Below are 15,307 nucleotides of genomic sequence, written 5' to 3'. Positions count from 1 at the left end.
CAGATTTATGGAAAGGAATCAAATGTTAGGAAAAAATTTTTTTTTTTTTAAAGTATAATTTCACTGATTGTATTTTATAGTTTTTGTATCTTCTCTGTTCACATAAACAATAAATGCCTGTGAAATTAAAGTTTTGCATAATTAAAATTACAATTTATTTAGAATACAATTTTAATTATATTTAATTTGTTTAAAGAAATTATGTCAAATGTTTTTTTTAAAAATTATGAGTAAGAACCGAAAGGGTCAGTTTAGGAACCATTCTTGCTGAATAGTTTAAAAAGCAGGGGGGTCCAGGGTACACACTCTGGAGAGCAACATCAATAATGAACTGTGGCCATAAGATGACAGTAAACTGCTGTATGGCAGCAACTTTTCAAAATTGTTAACATGCTTGAAGATAATGTTAAAGATGATCAAAATTATAGAGTTGTCATAGCTGTAGTGTTTCATCATGTTTACTAGCTTAAGTATCTTGTTTATTGTCACCATCAACTTTGATCTTCAAAGTGTGAGGCTTTGCAGGGACCAATAATAATAATATTCTTATTTTTTTTTATTTTTATAATTTATTAAGTAATTAATACATTAAATTGCAATAAAAACATAATTATGTAAGACATTGACAGTATTTACAAAAGTGCTCTGACATTTTTGGATATGTCTGAGCTTGACATGACCCGGTGAGAAACCCCCTCTGGGCTTCGCCACTCAGTGGAAGTGAAACATGACATAATTCACCTAGATGATTTCTAACTTGTTTTTATTTTTCTTTCATTCAGTCTTTACTTGTTCCTGAGTAAATCCTTTTGGCTGAGACTGAAGTTAATCTTCATAACTGGACCGTTTTATTTAACTATGATGTCTCACTGCTGTCAATAAGAAAGACTCTTTCAGCCACCATTATTCTTGATGTTAAATTGTAATAAACGTATTGTAACACTTTATTCTAAACTGAAGTGCGTTTTCACTTGGAGCAGACATATCTGGACCAGCATATTCATCCTGATGACTGCTGCAGAAATGATCAGATTTCTGGGGGGTTAGTTTTGGTTATTTATTCAACTCTGTTCTAAACACCAGCTGACCATTGAAAGTCTTGGGTTTCTGCTAAAATAGAAATAAAATTATAACATATGATCTGTCTGCAGAACATCTGTCCTCTATGCATTTTACACTTCAGAATTGTGCTCTTGTCCTTTTGTCGAATAAAAACAAGAACCTTTGTACCTTTGTTACGACATAATTGTAAGTAACTACTGAATTTAGTACAATCACATGTTACATTAAAGCAACGCTGAAAAAAGTAATGTACTTTGTGTAGTCTGTTATTTTGTGACACCCAACACCAGTGATGGGAATAATGGTGTTGCTAATGGTATTACTTTTTTCAGTGACTAGTAATCTAACAAATTACTATTTCTATTGTTGCCATGCCATTACTTTTTTTTTTTTTTTTTTTTTTTTTTTCCCCGCCTGTCCCATTTGGTTCTTTTGCCGTCAGAATTGCTGTCTGAAGACCAACAAGGATACCCAATGGATTTATTTTGCCAAATGAATCATCATGGCATTGCCGTATTGGTCCATTTGATCGACCTTTGTTTTTATTATTTATTTTATTTTATTTTCAGTTGTTACAGACGGGACAGACATGAGTGAGGGATAGGAAAGGGAGAAAGAAAGAGGAAGGAAAAGAAAAACAGAAGGGGAGAGGGACAGTGAGGAAGGGGGGGAAAAAAAAATCTCCTGGATCACCTGTTGAGAGAAAAAGAATAGAAAACAAGCAAAAAAAAAAACAAAACAAAGCAACATACTATACACAACACCATCGCATTAATCGAGCTAAGTGTAAACAGCAGTAAATACTAAATATTGAATGTTGTTGTGCAGCACGCAGGACAGACAGCGCACAATGTGCTTTGAAGTAGCAGCCAAGAAAGGTGTGATTTAAGTCTACGAACAGTGAACACCTGTGTGCACACCTGTGTGGTCGGCGCGCTTGTATTCAAATGGTTTCCCCATGTAATGGTCTGCAAGAGGATGTAGAGAGCCATAGCCCTGTCCCCCAGGGCATGAAGCAGGCATGGGGGAGATCCAGGCCCCAGACATCCAGAGGCCCCAGACTGCAACAGCCCAAGGAGGACCACCGGAGGGGCATCCGTGCAACCTTCATGGGAAGGGCTGAGGATCCCCAGACGAGGGGTCACCCAGTAGCCACCGGGCAGAAACTAGAGGGGGCTGCACCGGCGTGCCCGCCGGCTCCGCCGGCAACCAGCTGTGCCAGAGTGAACCGAGCCGCAGGCACAGAGGCCGGAGGCCCGAGGGCCCTCCGCGCCCCGGAAGAGGCCTAACCGAGCAGCAGGCGCCAGGCCCCGCCAAGTAGCCACCGGGAGTGAGCTGGCACATGACCTGAGCGCCCAGCCCCGGACACCAAGAACCAACAATGCACCGACCCCTGAGGGCATCAGTCACCGGCAGGGAGTGTGGTGAGGGGAGATAGGCCTCCACACTTGGAGGGCCTGGGAGTTCCCAGAGAGGTGGAGTGTAAGACCCGACCTGACATATAGACACAGACAAACAGGCACACACAGACACAGACATGCATTCCCACCCTCATGCACACATATACAAACACTCAGCACTCACCCAACGTAGGAATAAACGTAAATGGACATGTACACACAATCACACTCCCCAAACATACTCTATACCCCGGGTCCAGGTATCCTCGCCCCCAGAGGGGTAAACGGCACCCAGACCCAAGAGATGTTACCCTTCCCTCCGGGGTGGAGGCAAGCAGACCGCCCCAGGCTCCGCAGCAGCAGGGAGGCCAATCGGACAGCCAGCATCTCTTCCCAGCCCCCCTGCCCCGATGGCCAGCAGAGAACGGGGGTGTGTTAAGACCCCATACCCTCCTCCTCCTGCTCAAGTGTAGTGTTGCTGCGTGTTGCTCTAAAGTGTATTTAAAACAAGGGAGAGCATGGTGCTGCTGCCAGAGAGCAGCAGGTGTTAGCACGGCCCCTCCCGAGAACCCTCAATGTCTACATGGATTTAAAATTGAGAGGTGGGCACCGGCGCTAGAGGTAGGTTTGAATACACAGACCGTCTACTGGACGCCGTTAGCGTGCCCACCCTCAAGGCCCTATATATATATATATATATATATATATATATATATATATATATATATATATATATATATATATATATATATATATGTGTGTGTGTGTTATGAGAGTGTAAGTAATGTGGATGTCTAAGTTGTGAGATAAAATTGAGGCACAGGTGGCCAGAAGAGGACAGAGGGGGGGGGAATGTCTCCCCTGCACCCTGGTGACACACCCGCACCCCAAAGCCCTACCTGTGTGGGTGGGTGTGGTGGAGCGGGAAGAGGGAGGCAGCCGGGAATGGGGAGGAAAAGAAGGGAGGGGAGGGTGTCCCTCCCTAGGGCCAGCTCCCCCGCTGACCCCAATAGGCACCCCCGTCCCCTGGTATCCACCAAGGCAAGGGAGCCCAGGCCCATCCAGACCGGGGCCTACGGCAGCAGCACCGCCAAGCCCCACAGGACCCGGGGCAGCCCACCCTACCCCACCGCAGAGGAAACTGTACCCACCCCAACATTCAATCATCTCCCAGACTACACAAGACACAGACACCCAGGTTAAGTTTATTCTCCACCTCTCCTATGTCTCTCCCCCACCTGCAGAGTGGACTCCTGCAAAGATGGAACAACCTCCCTGCCAGTTGAAGAGCCCCCCGGTTAGGCCGATGCACAAGAGGCCCCCTGCGCCAGGGCTGAGCCCCCGTGCACCCACCCGCCCACAACCTCGGCGACACACCGACGAGGGCCGAAGCCCCCAAGGCCCAGCCAGAGCCCCAGCACGGAGGCGAAGCACCCCCAAACCCCAAACCCCCACGCCCGCCCCGGATCCACTCAGGGGCAGCCAGGCCACCAGGCCAGTAACCTACGTCCGCCAGCACAGACCATCCTCCAGCCCCACTGCACGCAGCCACGAGGAGAACAACCTCTAAGAGCGACCAGAGCCACTAACCAGGTTATGAACACAACTCCCAGGTTAAGCCCTCCAGGGATAACGTCTCTAGGGGTCCTCCAGGTGCCCTAAGCCCATCCCAACCTCCACATCAACCACAATAGCCAAGGCGGGACCAAACCACGACCCCCCAACCCCGCTAGGTGATGGAGCCGATCAAAGGAGCCCAGAGGGATTGATCTAATGTGGTGGCAGAGGCTATATCAAGACTAATGTGATCTATTAGATAGTTTCTATATTGGCTAGAATTAAGATTATTTTTATTTTTCCAGTTCATGAGGACCGTTTTCTTGGCGATGCATAGGGCAGTAAAAACCATGTGGACTGTATTAGTTTCTGTAGTGACATCATCCAAATTTCCCAACAAGCATACTAAAGGGGACGTTGGAATTTTACATTTCAGACACTTTGATAAGTCTTCACATATCTCGTGCCAAAACTTCTGCACTGGTGGACAGAACCAAAGAGCGTGGATGTAATTGTCTGGTGTATTGCCTTGACAGTGTGAGCAGTTGTTGGCGGATGTAAAGCCCATCTTGAACATTCGATGACCTGTATAGTGCACTCTATGCAGTATTTTGTATTGTATTAATTGCAGATTGGGATTTTTAATCAATTTAAAGGTTTTTAAGCACATCTGAGACCAGTTTTGATCTAAGCTGACTGATAAATCTGCTTCCCACTTTGCAATAGGAAGGGATATTGATTCATCTATTTTAGAAAGTGTTCTGTATATTTTAGATAATAGTTTGGGGGATTTAAGAGTAAGAAATTGAACCACACTTGGTGGTGTTTGTAATTCAACTTGACTGAGGTTAAATTTCTTTTTTACTATGGATTTAATTTGTTGATATTCTAAAAATCTTTTCTTGTTGATCCCATATTGTGTAACTAGTCTGTCAAATGGAATAAATTCTGTTCCCTCTAATATATGTTCTAAGTGTTTAATTCCTTTACAACTCCATTCTGGGAAATTAATCATATTATTGTTTTGTAATATGTCAGGGTTATTCCAGATAGGTGTACGTTTGCATGGGATTAATGAAGACTCCGTTATTTTTAGAAACTCCCACCATGCTGTCAGAGAAAAGCTGATGTTGATGCTTTTAAAGCATTCATGTCTTTTGATGTTTGAGCTAATAAATGGTAGGTCTGAAATCTCTAGATCATTGCATAGTGCCTGTTCAACATCTAGCCAGGGCTCATCTAAGAGGGTACATTTTAACCATTCTGAGATGAACTGAAGCTGTTGGCTAAGAAGTATTGGTGAAAATTAGGCAGATCTAATCCTCCTCTATCCTTGGTTCTTTGTAGCGTTTTTAAGCTGATACGCGAGTAGTAATGCCATGCCATTACTAACAAGTGCAGACGCGTTACTATTTTTCAACACATAGACAGCTGAAGCTGTCTTCAGCATACCGGGAGCTACACAGGCAGTGCTGCTCATTGGCTGAGGAAGAATAAAGTAGTCAGGATAAACCAATTACATGACCGATTTAAGATGGCATAGCATCAAGATACTATGGCAATCTCTGTGAGGAAACTGTTGAATGTCACAGGTGCTGCTAAGAAGCCACCAAAGCCAGATTGCAATGTAAATGCTGTCTCCAGGTGGAAAACAGAACACCCAATTGTTCTGTAAATAGTTTGGAATGGTTCTGAAAATTTCTTTTTTTAGGTAAATAGTTGCATATAGGGCAGTACGGTGGCACGGTGGTTAGCACTGTTGCCGCACAGCAAGAAGGTCCTGAGTTCAATTCCACCATCAGGCCGGGGTCTTTCTGTGTGGAGTTTGCATGTTCTCCCCGTGTTTGCGTGGGTTCCCTCCGGGTACTCCGGCTTCCTCCCACCATCCAAAGACATGCAGCTTGTGGGGATAGGTTAATTGGATAATCCAAATTGTCACTAGGTGTGAATGTGCGAATGAATGTGAGTGTGAATGGTTGTCTGTTCCTGTGTGTTAGCCCTGCGACAGACTGGCGACCTGTCAAGGGTGTACCCTGCCTCTCGCCCTATGACAGCTGGGATAGGCTCCAGCACCCTCCGCGACCCTGAAAAAGGATAAGCGGAAGCGAATGGATGGATAGTTGCATATAACTTTGCAAAAGTTTTGTAAACCACAAGTTTTAAACTTGTGCATAGAGTTTTTTAAATGTACAATTTATATTTGCATTTGAACTTTTGAAAATGATTCGTTAAACATGTTTGTGGTTATTACAGTAAGAACTTTTGTCTGAACATAGATACATTAATCAGTTGTGTTAATACAGTATATTAAAATGAAAAAAATAACTATAAAACTAGATGTGAGGTTGTGCTGAAAAGAATGATACCAAACAAGACAAGATGAACAGCTTCTGAACCTGAAATGTAGAGTAGATGTAGATGTAGATGATGTAGAGGTCAATGTAGTCAGAAAATGGCCAATTATACAATGGACCTCAGAGGGTTAAACTTTTTTATAAAGTAATGCAATTGTTACTTTTCCTAGTAATTGTTTACTTTCATAATATTAGTATATATTAAAAGTTAGTTACTAACTCAGTTACCCCCCTCCCGCCCCACTCACCATCCGTCTCTTTCTTCTGCTCTTAATCAGTACTGTAGTGCAGAACAAAAACGAGTCCAGACAGATGCCTGCACCCACACACACACAGATACCCCCCCCCCCCCCCCACACACACACACAGACACACACAGACACATACACACACACACACACAGACACATATAAAAATGAGACAGCTTCTAGAGGCAATTGTCAGGCCTAAGGCCGACTCAGAGAAAAAGCACTCAAATGTAGGATACAGACGGAGGCATTGGTAAACGTTTAGTAACCAAATTTATTTAGAGACACAAGTGAATGTACAAGACAAGTAAACCGTGAACTGTGGGAATGAACATAAACTATAAATAATGCAAAACTGTGAAGTACATATGCAACCTGAGCTATGAAAGCAATCAGAGAAACTTGAACAGTGAAAATGACACTTCTATGACTTTGTGGCCAAAAAGGGTGTAGACATACTGGATGGCTGGTTCATGGGGATTCCCTGATATGGAAATAAGATAAGTTCAGGTATTGTTCCAGGAAAATGCTGGCTGACTGTGGTTTAGAGTGTTCCTTTGATGCTTACTTGCTGCAGGTGGAGGAGTAGCATGGAGGGGAGAATTGTCCGAGTGAGTGGGGAGGAATCCAGAACTCCAGAAGCTGAGGCAGGGAGGCAGGTGGGTGCATAGGGCGAGCAAAGCCATGGCTGAGAAAACTGTCTAGAAGTCCTGCCTCTGAATGAAGCTTTTCTGGGGAAGGTTTTCATCTGGAGAGTTACTATAAATGAGTATCACAAGGTGAGACAATGCAATTCACTTAAGCGGTTCACAAATACTATTGTGGCCTACAATAACTTTGGTTAGCTGAGACTCTGGTGAAGAGGAGTGGAGAGTGCTGTTGTTATATGTCAACAGATGAAATGAATGGCCCCTCCCAGAGGTGGAACTGCTGACTCTGTGGAAAACACCGAAACTCACCCGGATCATGACGGCAACAAGACAACAAGCATCAGCGCCATGTTACGCTAACTGTTAGTAGTTCAACGATCGAGTGAAGATCCACCACTCTGGTTAGTAGTGGCTTCATTAAAGCATAAGGAACAGGTAAGTGATCATCAGCTGGTGCATAGAGTAAAAAAAAAGGTGGGGAAACAAAAATATCTTAGAGAAAAGAAAAGGTTTGCCTGTTTTAAACTTTGTTCTGTTATTAAAAGGATTCATAGCATCATGATTAAATATTTATGATTAAATTAGCAAAAAAGAAGATCATCAAGGGTCTTAAAGACTGAACGACAGCTTGAGATACAAAGAGAGTCCACCTTTGTGTGTTAATGCGTGACAGATCCCAATAGAACAAACTCATAGTTGTGCCTGTGGCTGCTGTGGAATATACACTACACCACCGGAGGACACTCTGTGTTCTTAGCTTCTTAAAAGTTTACATGTTTTGACCTGTCTTAAGAAGACAAACAGCTACGCTCTGGAATGAAACACTCACGTGGGTGTAGTTGAATGAGTCTCTACCCTGTTCCTCTTCTTCAGTAAAGAGAGACGCACAGACGATCAGACTGAGTTCAGACCAAACTAGCAGCTTCCTCTGAGTGAGTCCAGCTACAGGAGAGAAAAGTGGAAAACTCCAACACTGCTGCTTCAAGCTGCTGACGCTCCACACACTGAATGTGAGTTTGAGCAAAAACACGACTCAAAGGAAGTTTCAGTGAAGGTCGTAGAGGAGGGAGGGGAGCCAGGACTGACTGTACTTCCTGTCTGCTGTTTTCAGCTTCACTCACAGACTCAATGGCTTCCAGATCAGAGGAGGATCTCTGCTGTCAGGTATGTCGGGAGGTCTTCAGTATTCCCATTGTTCTTTTATGTAGCTACAGCTTCTATAAAGACTGTCTGAAGGGAGAGTGGAAAGAGAAAAGTTAGTACATATATGAGCCACTTGTAAACCTGGCTTTAAAGAACTACTCATATTTTAATATTAGATAAAATTAACTTGAGAAAATGCACATTGCAGTTTTTTAATCAATGCATTTATTAAGTTTTTTTTAAAAAAAAAAAAAGCTATCCAAACCTGCCTGGCCCTATTTTAAAAGGTATTTTAAAAAGTAAGTGACTCCCCTCACCCGGTTAGGGAAAAGTCAACAATCTTCGGTCGACGCGGGTGGCCTTGAATGAGGGGAGAGAGAGTCACAACAAATAGTCTTATTATCTAGGGGAGAATGTTGTCATTCCCGTCAGCTTTTGCCTTGAGCATCCAGCTGGTGCCTGGGGGGGCGCATGAGACAAAGATGGTAGTTGTTTTGGTTAGTGCGAACAAACCAATTTTACAGTAGGTCTAATGTCCGTCACTGGTCACCAGGTCTCATCGTTCAATGTCCTCCATCGAGAGTGTCGCCAGACACACGACACAACCGACCATAGAGTATCCGACAGGGAACGTCTCCACAGGACAATCGAGATAATTCTTCTTTTGTTTTTTAGAGAACAAGTCTGGGACAGTCTCTTAGGGTTAGAGAATAAGCAAGACTATACAAGACATGAGAAGCCAAGCAGGAAAGATAAGGAAGAGGGAGAAAGTGCGACAGCCAAGAGAAGAGAAGTGTTTCGGGACCTGGATAACTTGTCATGATTAATGGAACCTTGAATTCTGCTTACTGCTGGCAACCTTTACTATTTAAATTTAAATATTTTAAATTGAAATTAATTAATGGTAGGACTTCTTTGAGCAGTCTTGTTGTAATGGGGTCTAAAATACATATTGATGGTTTGGAAGAAGTAATTACTAGAGATTTGAAGAAAAAGAATAAATAAATATCAATGTATTTGAAAACAGCTACACAACAGACAGTCGGTGTCATAAGCCACCGCCTCTGTTCAAACATGGTCATTAACAGTGGACATAGATAACTTCTTCCACTAGTCTTTTAAACCATCTGTCTTCTCTGTCCAAAATGATTCCAGCATTCAGCTGTCTGCCATCTATAATCCAGTTTTGAGATCCCTTCCCAGACGCCTTAATGCCATTCACATCCTTGGCCATTTGACCAAAGTATCACATGATAGGGTGGGGCTAGCTTTCACAATGGATTCACCCAAAACCTTGGCTGATTGTGACCTACACCTGTTTTAACACATTGGCTCATGTGATTATGTAGAGAATCAGTAGCGGAGTGTGGGAGTATCCCTTTTGGGCTCACATATTGCTCTTAGGACTCAAGAAACTTCTTTGATGAGAGATTAAATGCCCTAAATCGTCCATTAGTTATGGTGCAATAGGTGTAGGCTGCTGGGGGATTCCCATCATGTACGGAGTATTACTGCTAGAGGGGCCCGGAGGCCAGAAACTTGAAATGAACCTAAGAGCAGTAACCCAGATTGAAGGCGGAAGGAATGTTTCAACAAGGTTTATATAACTAATACAATGGTAACATTTGGCAGCTTGTGCTTTGTGCTGGGAAGAGGGGGGAGGGGCAGTAGTTACACTCTCAGTAGCACAGGAACAGAGCCGGAGGGAGAGAGAGAGAGCAAGGGACAACAACGTCACATTAGAAAGGTATAGTAATCATCCACAACTATTTTCAGTTGCAGATGATAAAGGATTCAGAAAGTTTATTCATGCAGGCCCATATGACAGAGAATGTGCATCTTCTTTCAGTTTTGATATTTTAATTTATATTTAATTGTGTTGTGGTTTGCAGTGTTTTGTGTTGTTTCACTTTAAATTTGTTTAAAAGGAAAAAGCGGAAAATTTAAATAGTTAAAAGTTGAAATGTAAATAGTTGTTGTTTGTATTATATGATTTATTTAATACATTTTATGTGGAGTGAATAAATAAAAGTATATTTATGGTGGCCCCTAGAGACAAAGCACGTACAAACTCAGAAGCACATAAAAACTCAAAACACGTACAAAACAGAAATGCTCCAGGATGTTAGGGCGCAGTGTTGAGCTTTTGTTATTTAGTGGCTAGACAAGCCAGCAAGTACCAACGACCGGATTTGGTGTGTGGTAGTAACAGGTCAATTAACTTTTTTTTTTAAATTATTTGAATATATATGAATGCTTGTGTACAAATACACAAACAATACACACATGCTTTCAATTGTGTAATTTAAGTGATCTAGGTAGCTCTGTTATGAAGTTCAGTTAACGCTAGAAATGTGTTTTGGAGTTTGTACGTGTTTTGTCTCTAGGGGCCATATATAACCATATATAAATAAAACCACTTTTTTTACGTTAGTAATTCCTTTTGTGCATAATTTAATATTATTGTTAATAATAAATTAATTAAAGCAACAAAACAACCTGAAGAGCCGGTTCGGAGCCGAAAGAGCCGGTTCTCTAAAAAGAGACGGAAATCCCATCACTAACCCTGTCTTAACCCTCCCCTCAGACCAATCAGTTGCAGCAGATAAACACCCTTCCCTGAGCCTGGTTCTGCTGGAGGTTTCTTCCTGTTAAAATAGATTTTTAACTTCCCACTTTTACCAAAGCGCTTGCTCATAAGGGGTCTATGATTGTTGTTTTTTTTTTCTCTGTTGTTTTATTGCAAGGTCTACCTTATAATAAAAAGTAGACCCTGCAATGTGTCTGAACAAAACAATTTAGCAAACAATTAAAAATAATTCTACAAAAAAAAAAAAAAGAGAAAAAATTAAGAACTTACATTACTATGTTCTTACAGGAGAGAGATCAGAAAACTTCAGGGACTCTCTGCAGTCTGCACTCTGAGGAGCTCAAAATCTTCTGTCTGGACCATCAGCAGACTCTGTGTCTCGTTTGCTGTGTTTTAGCACAACACACCAATCACAGATTCACACCCATCAATGAAGCTGCACAACAACACAAGAAGGAACTTCAGGAAACTCTGGAGCCCTTAAAGGAGAAGTTAAAGGTTTGTGAAGAAGTTCAAGTGAAGTTTGATCAAACAGCAGAACACATTAAGGTCCAGGCCCGACACACAGAGAGGCAGATTAAGGAGCAGTTTAAGAAGCTTCACCAGTTTCTAGCAGAGGAAGAGGGGGTCAGGCTGGCTGCACTGAGGGAGGAAGAGGAGCAGAAGAGTGGGATGATGAAGGAGAAGATCGAGGCTCTGAGCAGAGAGATAGCAGCTCTTTCAGACACAGTCAGAGCTACAGAGGAGGAGCTGAGAGCTGAAGACGTCTCATTCCTGCACAACTACAAGGCTGCAGTGGAAAGAGTCCAGCGCTGCCCCCTGCTGGATGATCCACAGCTGCCCTCAGGAGCTCTGATAGACCAGGCCAAACACCTGGGCAACCTAACCTTCAACATCTGGAACAACATGAAGGACATGGTCTCCTACACTCCTCTCATTCTGGACCCAAACACTGCAAACTCAGACCTCATCCTGTCCGAAGATCTGACCAGTGTGAGAGGAGGAGAGAGGCAGCAGCTTCCTGATAATCCAGAGAGAACTAATTGGTTTTACTCTGTCCTGGGCTCTGAGGGCTTTAACTCAGGGACTCACAGCTGGGATGTCGAGGTTGGAGACAGTACATATTGGGACCTAGGTGTGTTGACAAAGTCTATGGGGAGGAAGAAAGAGTTATGGTCTGAATTATGGAGAATAGAGTTATTTGAAAGCAAATACTCAGCACACTCACCATCAGCTCCTCTCACTGTTCTCTCAGTCCAGAAGAAGCTCCAGAGGATCAGAGTGAATCTGAACTGGAACAGAAGAAAGCTGTCGTTCTCTGATCCTGATACTAACACACACATACACACCTTCAGAAACACTTTCACTGAGAAAATGTTTCCATATATTCGCACTCGTGAAGAAGTGAAAGTGTTGCCGTTAAAAGTGGCAGTGTCATGGAGCAGATGAGTTAGGGATGATTATATTTCTAATGTCGTTTTCTGTCAGTGAAATGTACATTGGGTCCAGATGTAATAATACACCCAGTCTAACAGAAGGTTCACATATGAATGTATTTATGAATGATTTAAAAAGTGAAAACTCAGCACAGGGTTAAAAATCAGCTTGAGTTGTTACTCAGAGAGTGAATACAAACCTCAGATGAAAAAATTAATAATTTAATTCATAATTAAACTGGTTAATGTAAATGAATGGAACTCCTGCCACATTAAATGATATTAAAAAAAATATATAGCAAGGATATGTAGTAGACAATCAGGATTCAATTAAACTTTATATTTATTGTTTTATAATGTGAAAGAAAAAGGCATTTTAATCCAAATATAAATATTCAGTTTATTTCTTTTGTGCTTTTAAAAAAAATAAAATAACGGAAAACATGTGCCGCCATTACGTATTTAAAATACAAAATCTGAGTAACTCTATTCTGTTACAGTTACCGTTTAAAAAGGTTGTATATATTCTAAGGTTGTATGTATTCTGTAGAATACAGTTACTTCGTTGAAATAAATGGATTACTCGGCGGTATTTTCCTGTTTGATACTGTGGTGTTACAGTTGCCATGATTACAGGGTGATGCTGTCTCTCTGCGTGTTTCCTGGGTGAGAGAGCGCCTTTTTGTTGATGTTGTTGTGCTAAGCTAATAGGCAGAATGCTACCGGTATAGCTCTAAAGAATGTAGCATCATAGGCAGTGTAGTCCGTGCTGCAGGCAGAATAGAGTGCCATACACGTTATGTGTCTGTGAGCGAGGGAGGGAGAAAAAGGAAAAGTACGAGCTGTCATCGAGCAGAAACGGGAGCTGGAAGCATGTAAATATAATAATAACCACTGCAGCCAAGAAGAGTGCCTGACGAGCCCAGTTGTAAGTAAGCTATTAAGATTCGACTGTACACCGTGTTCGTGTTTTCCTCTGAAACAATAAGTTCTGTTGGAGCAGCCTTTCAATGCCTCTCTCTGTCTCTCGCTAGCAAAGTTGACCCACACAACAAAGTAAAGCTATCAGCTACGAGCCCGACACGGACCCGACGTATTAGCCAGAGGTCCCTTTACTACGGTTCGAAGCCACAGACCTTCAGTAACAGTAATAAATCACAGCAATAGTACATTCATGTAATTGTAGTTGTAAAAAGCATGATAATATATTAAGTAATCCAAAGTATTCAGAATACGTTACAAAATACGTAAAATACGTTTTGGGGCATGTATTCTGTAATCTGTAGTGGAATATGTTTTAAAAGTAACCTTCCCAACACTGCATATAAGGATTACAGTATATTTAAAAAGTGTTTTTCTTTTTGTTTAATTTTAAAATATATTTTCATAAAAATATGTATTTACATAATATAAAATGAAAGACAATGAAAATATTTTGCTAACAGATCAACTGAAAACGCCATTGCTACAATGGCGGGTGTTACACTAGGCTGCTCTTTGTTGACTTTACTCTACTCTACTTCTAATAAGATACTCCTGGATAGACTAATAGTAAAACTGCTGGATATCGGACTTCCTTCTACAACATGCCACTAGATTATAGACTTTTGCTCAGACCATGTACAGAAAGTTAGAGTGGGACCTCATCTTTCCTCTGCCCTTAGCCAGCTACCTACCTGCACTTTTTGGGGGGCAATAATAACAATAATAATAATATAATACTGATAATGATAACAATGTGCAATAAAAATACACTCATTCCTTTAATTTATTAAGTCATTAATTTGCTTATACATTTCTTGCACCTTAAAAAAATCCACTTCAAGTTAAGTTACTGTGTTGTGTTGTCTTGCTTTGTGTTGTGCGCACTGCCAATGATGGACAGTTTCCAATTTTGTTGTAGTATTGTACTAGGTATGACTGTGCAATGGCAATAAAGAGTTGTCTTATCTTCTCTGATTCACTGTTCAGGTGTCCTGCTGTACATAAAGGGAAATACAGGAATAAAATGTAATTGTATGTGAAAAAAAGTAAATGGTATGAAACATTCCAGGTGTAGACATAAGTCACTTTAGACTAATTTTATCAAAATTGTCTGTTTTTAGATACCAGTAATTAAATTGTTAATTGTGTATGTGTGTAATTTTGCATCTTTTAACATTAAGTCACAACACACATTCATATTACAACACCATAAACCACATGACAAGCAACTGGGGTGGGTAAGGGGGTGAGAGGTGAGCTAAAGTAGCCACGGGCATCCAGCCAAGTGCTATTAATCCAGCGCTGGGACTGCCGTCTGACTTCGGCGATAAGCGTTTGAAGGCATTTGGAACAGTATAAAGGGTGTCAATTGCAATCAGGGATCAGTTGATCAAATGTTAGTGTGCACATGCACCTGGCTGCTTTCACTGCAAAACATAAGCACGCAGCTTGGCAGAGGTGTTTTTTCATTAGAGACCAGAGAAGGGAAAACACTTGGAGTAAAGAGAAGGAGATACATAAAGTGACATTTAATGCAAAAGAGACTTTAGAGATGGTCATTTAGCCTGTGTCTCACCAAGTTGCAGGACTCATTTGAAGAAGGTGTGAGCTTTGATCAGGAGTCTGACACAGATTGCTCGGTGCAGTCTTCCACATCTGTGAGTGTCTCTAAAACTCTGAAAGTGGATAGGACTCTGAGTATCCTGGTCATCCTAACAGTGAGTGGACATTGAAGAATGGGCTAGTCTGGTCTCTATCTCATGCTCATGCGAGATGCTTGATTGGAGGGCCCATAACATATAACTCATCAGAAACTGATTTGATACTACAGAAGAGGTTCCAGAGGATCAGAGTGAATCTGGACTGGAACGGAGGAAAGCTGT

The 15,307-nt window shown here is 41.9% G+C and overlaps 1 protein-coding gene across 1 annotated transcript; it reads left to right on the top strand.

The window, feature by feature from the left end:
- The first annotated feature begins 7,598 nt into the window (after positions 1 to 7,598).
- On the top strand, positions 7,599 to 12,778 carry LOC102789776 (nuclear factor 7, brain-like). The gene is made up of 4 exons (XM_087839084.1): positions 7,599 to 7,706; positions 8,145 to 8,281; positions 8,383 to 8,435; positions 11,293 to 12,778. The coding sequence occupies exons 3-4, from the start codon at positions 8,400 to 8,402 to the stop codon at positions 12,451 to 12,453; spliced, it is 1,197 nt and encodes a 398-aa protein (XP_087695210.1). The 5' UTR covers positions 7,599 to 7,706; positions 8,145 to 8,281; positions 8,383 to 8,399; the 3' UTR covers positions 12,454 to 12,778.
- The last annotated feature ends 2,529 nt before the right edge of the window (positions 12,779 to 15,307 follow it).

This window comes from Neolamprologus brichardi, chromosome 3 (genome assembly GCF_056152115.1).
Source record: "Neolamprologus brichardi isolate AB-2024 chromosome 3, ASM5615211v1, whole genome shotgun sequence".
Lineage (NCBI taxonomy): Eukaryota > Metazoa > Chordata > Actinopteri > Cichliformes > Cichlidae > Neolamprologus > Neolamprologus brichardi.
The sequence above is the reverse complement of the archived record's forward strand: the minus strand, read 5'-3'. Positions and strand labels throughout refer to the sequence as shown.

Bases quoted from the DNA above. Each gene is read 5' to 3' on its own strand.
- LOC102789776 (XM_087839084.1), top strand. From the start codon at position 8,400: ATGGCTTCCAGATCAGAGGAGGATCTCTGCTGTCAG. The intron at 8,436-11,292 runs GTATGTCGGGAG...ATGTTCTTACAG, and splicing joins AGGAGGATCTCTGCTGTCAG to GAGAGAGATCAGAAAACTTC.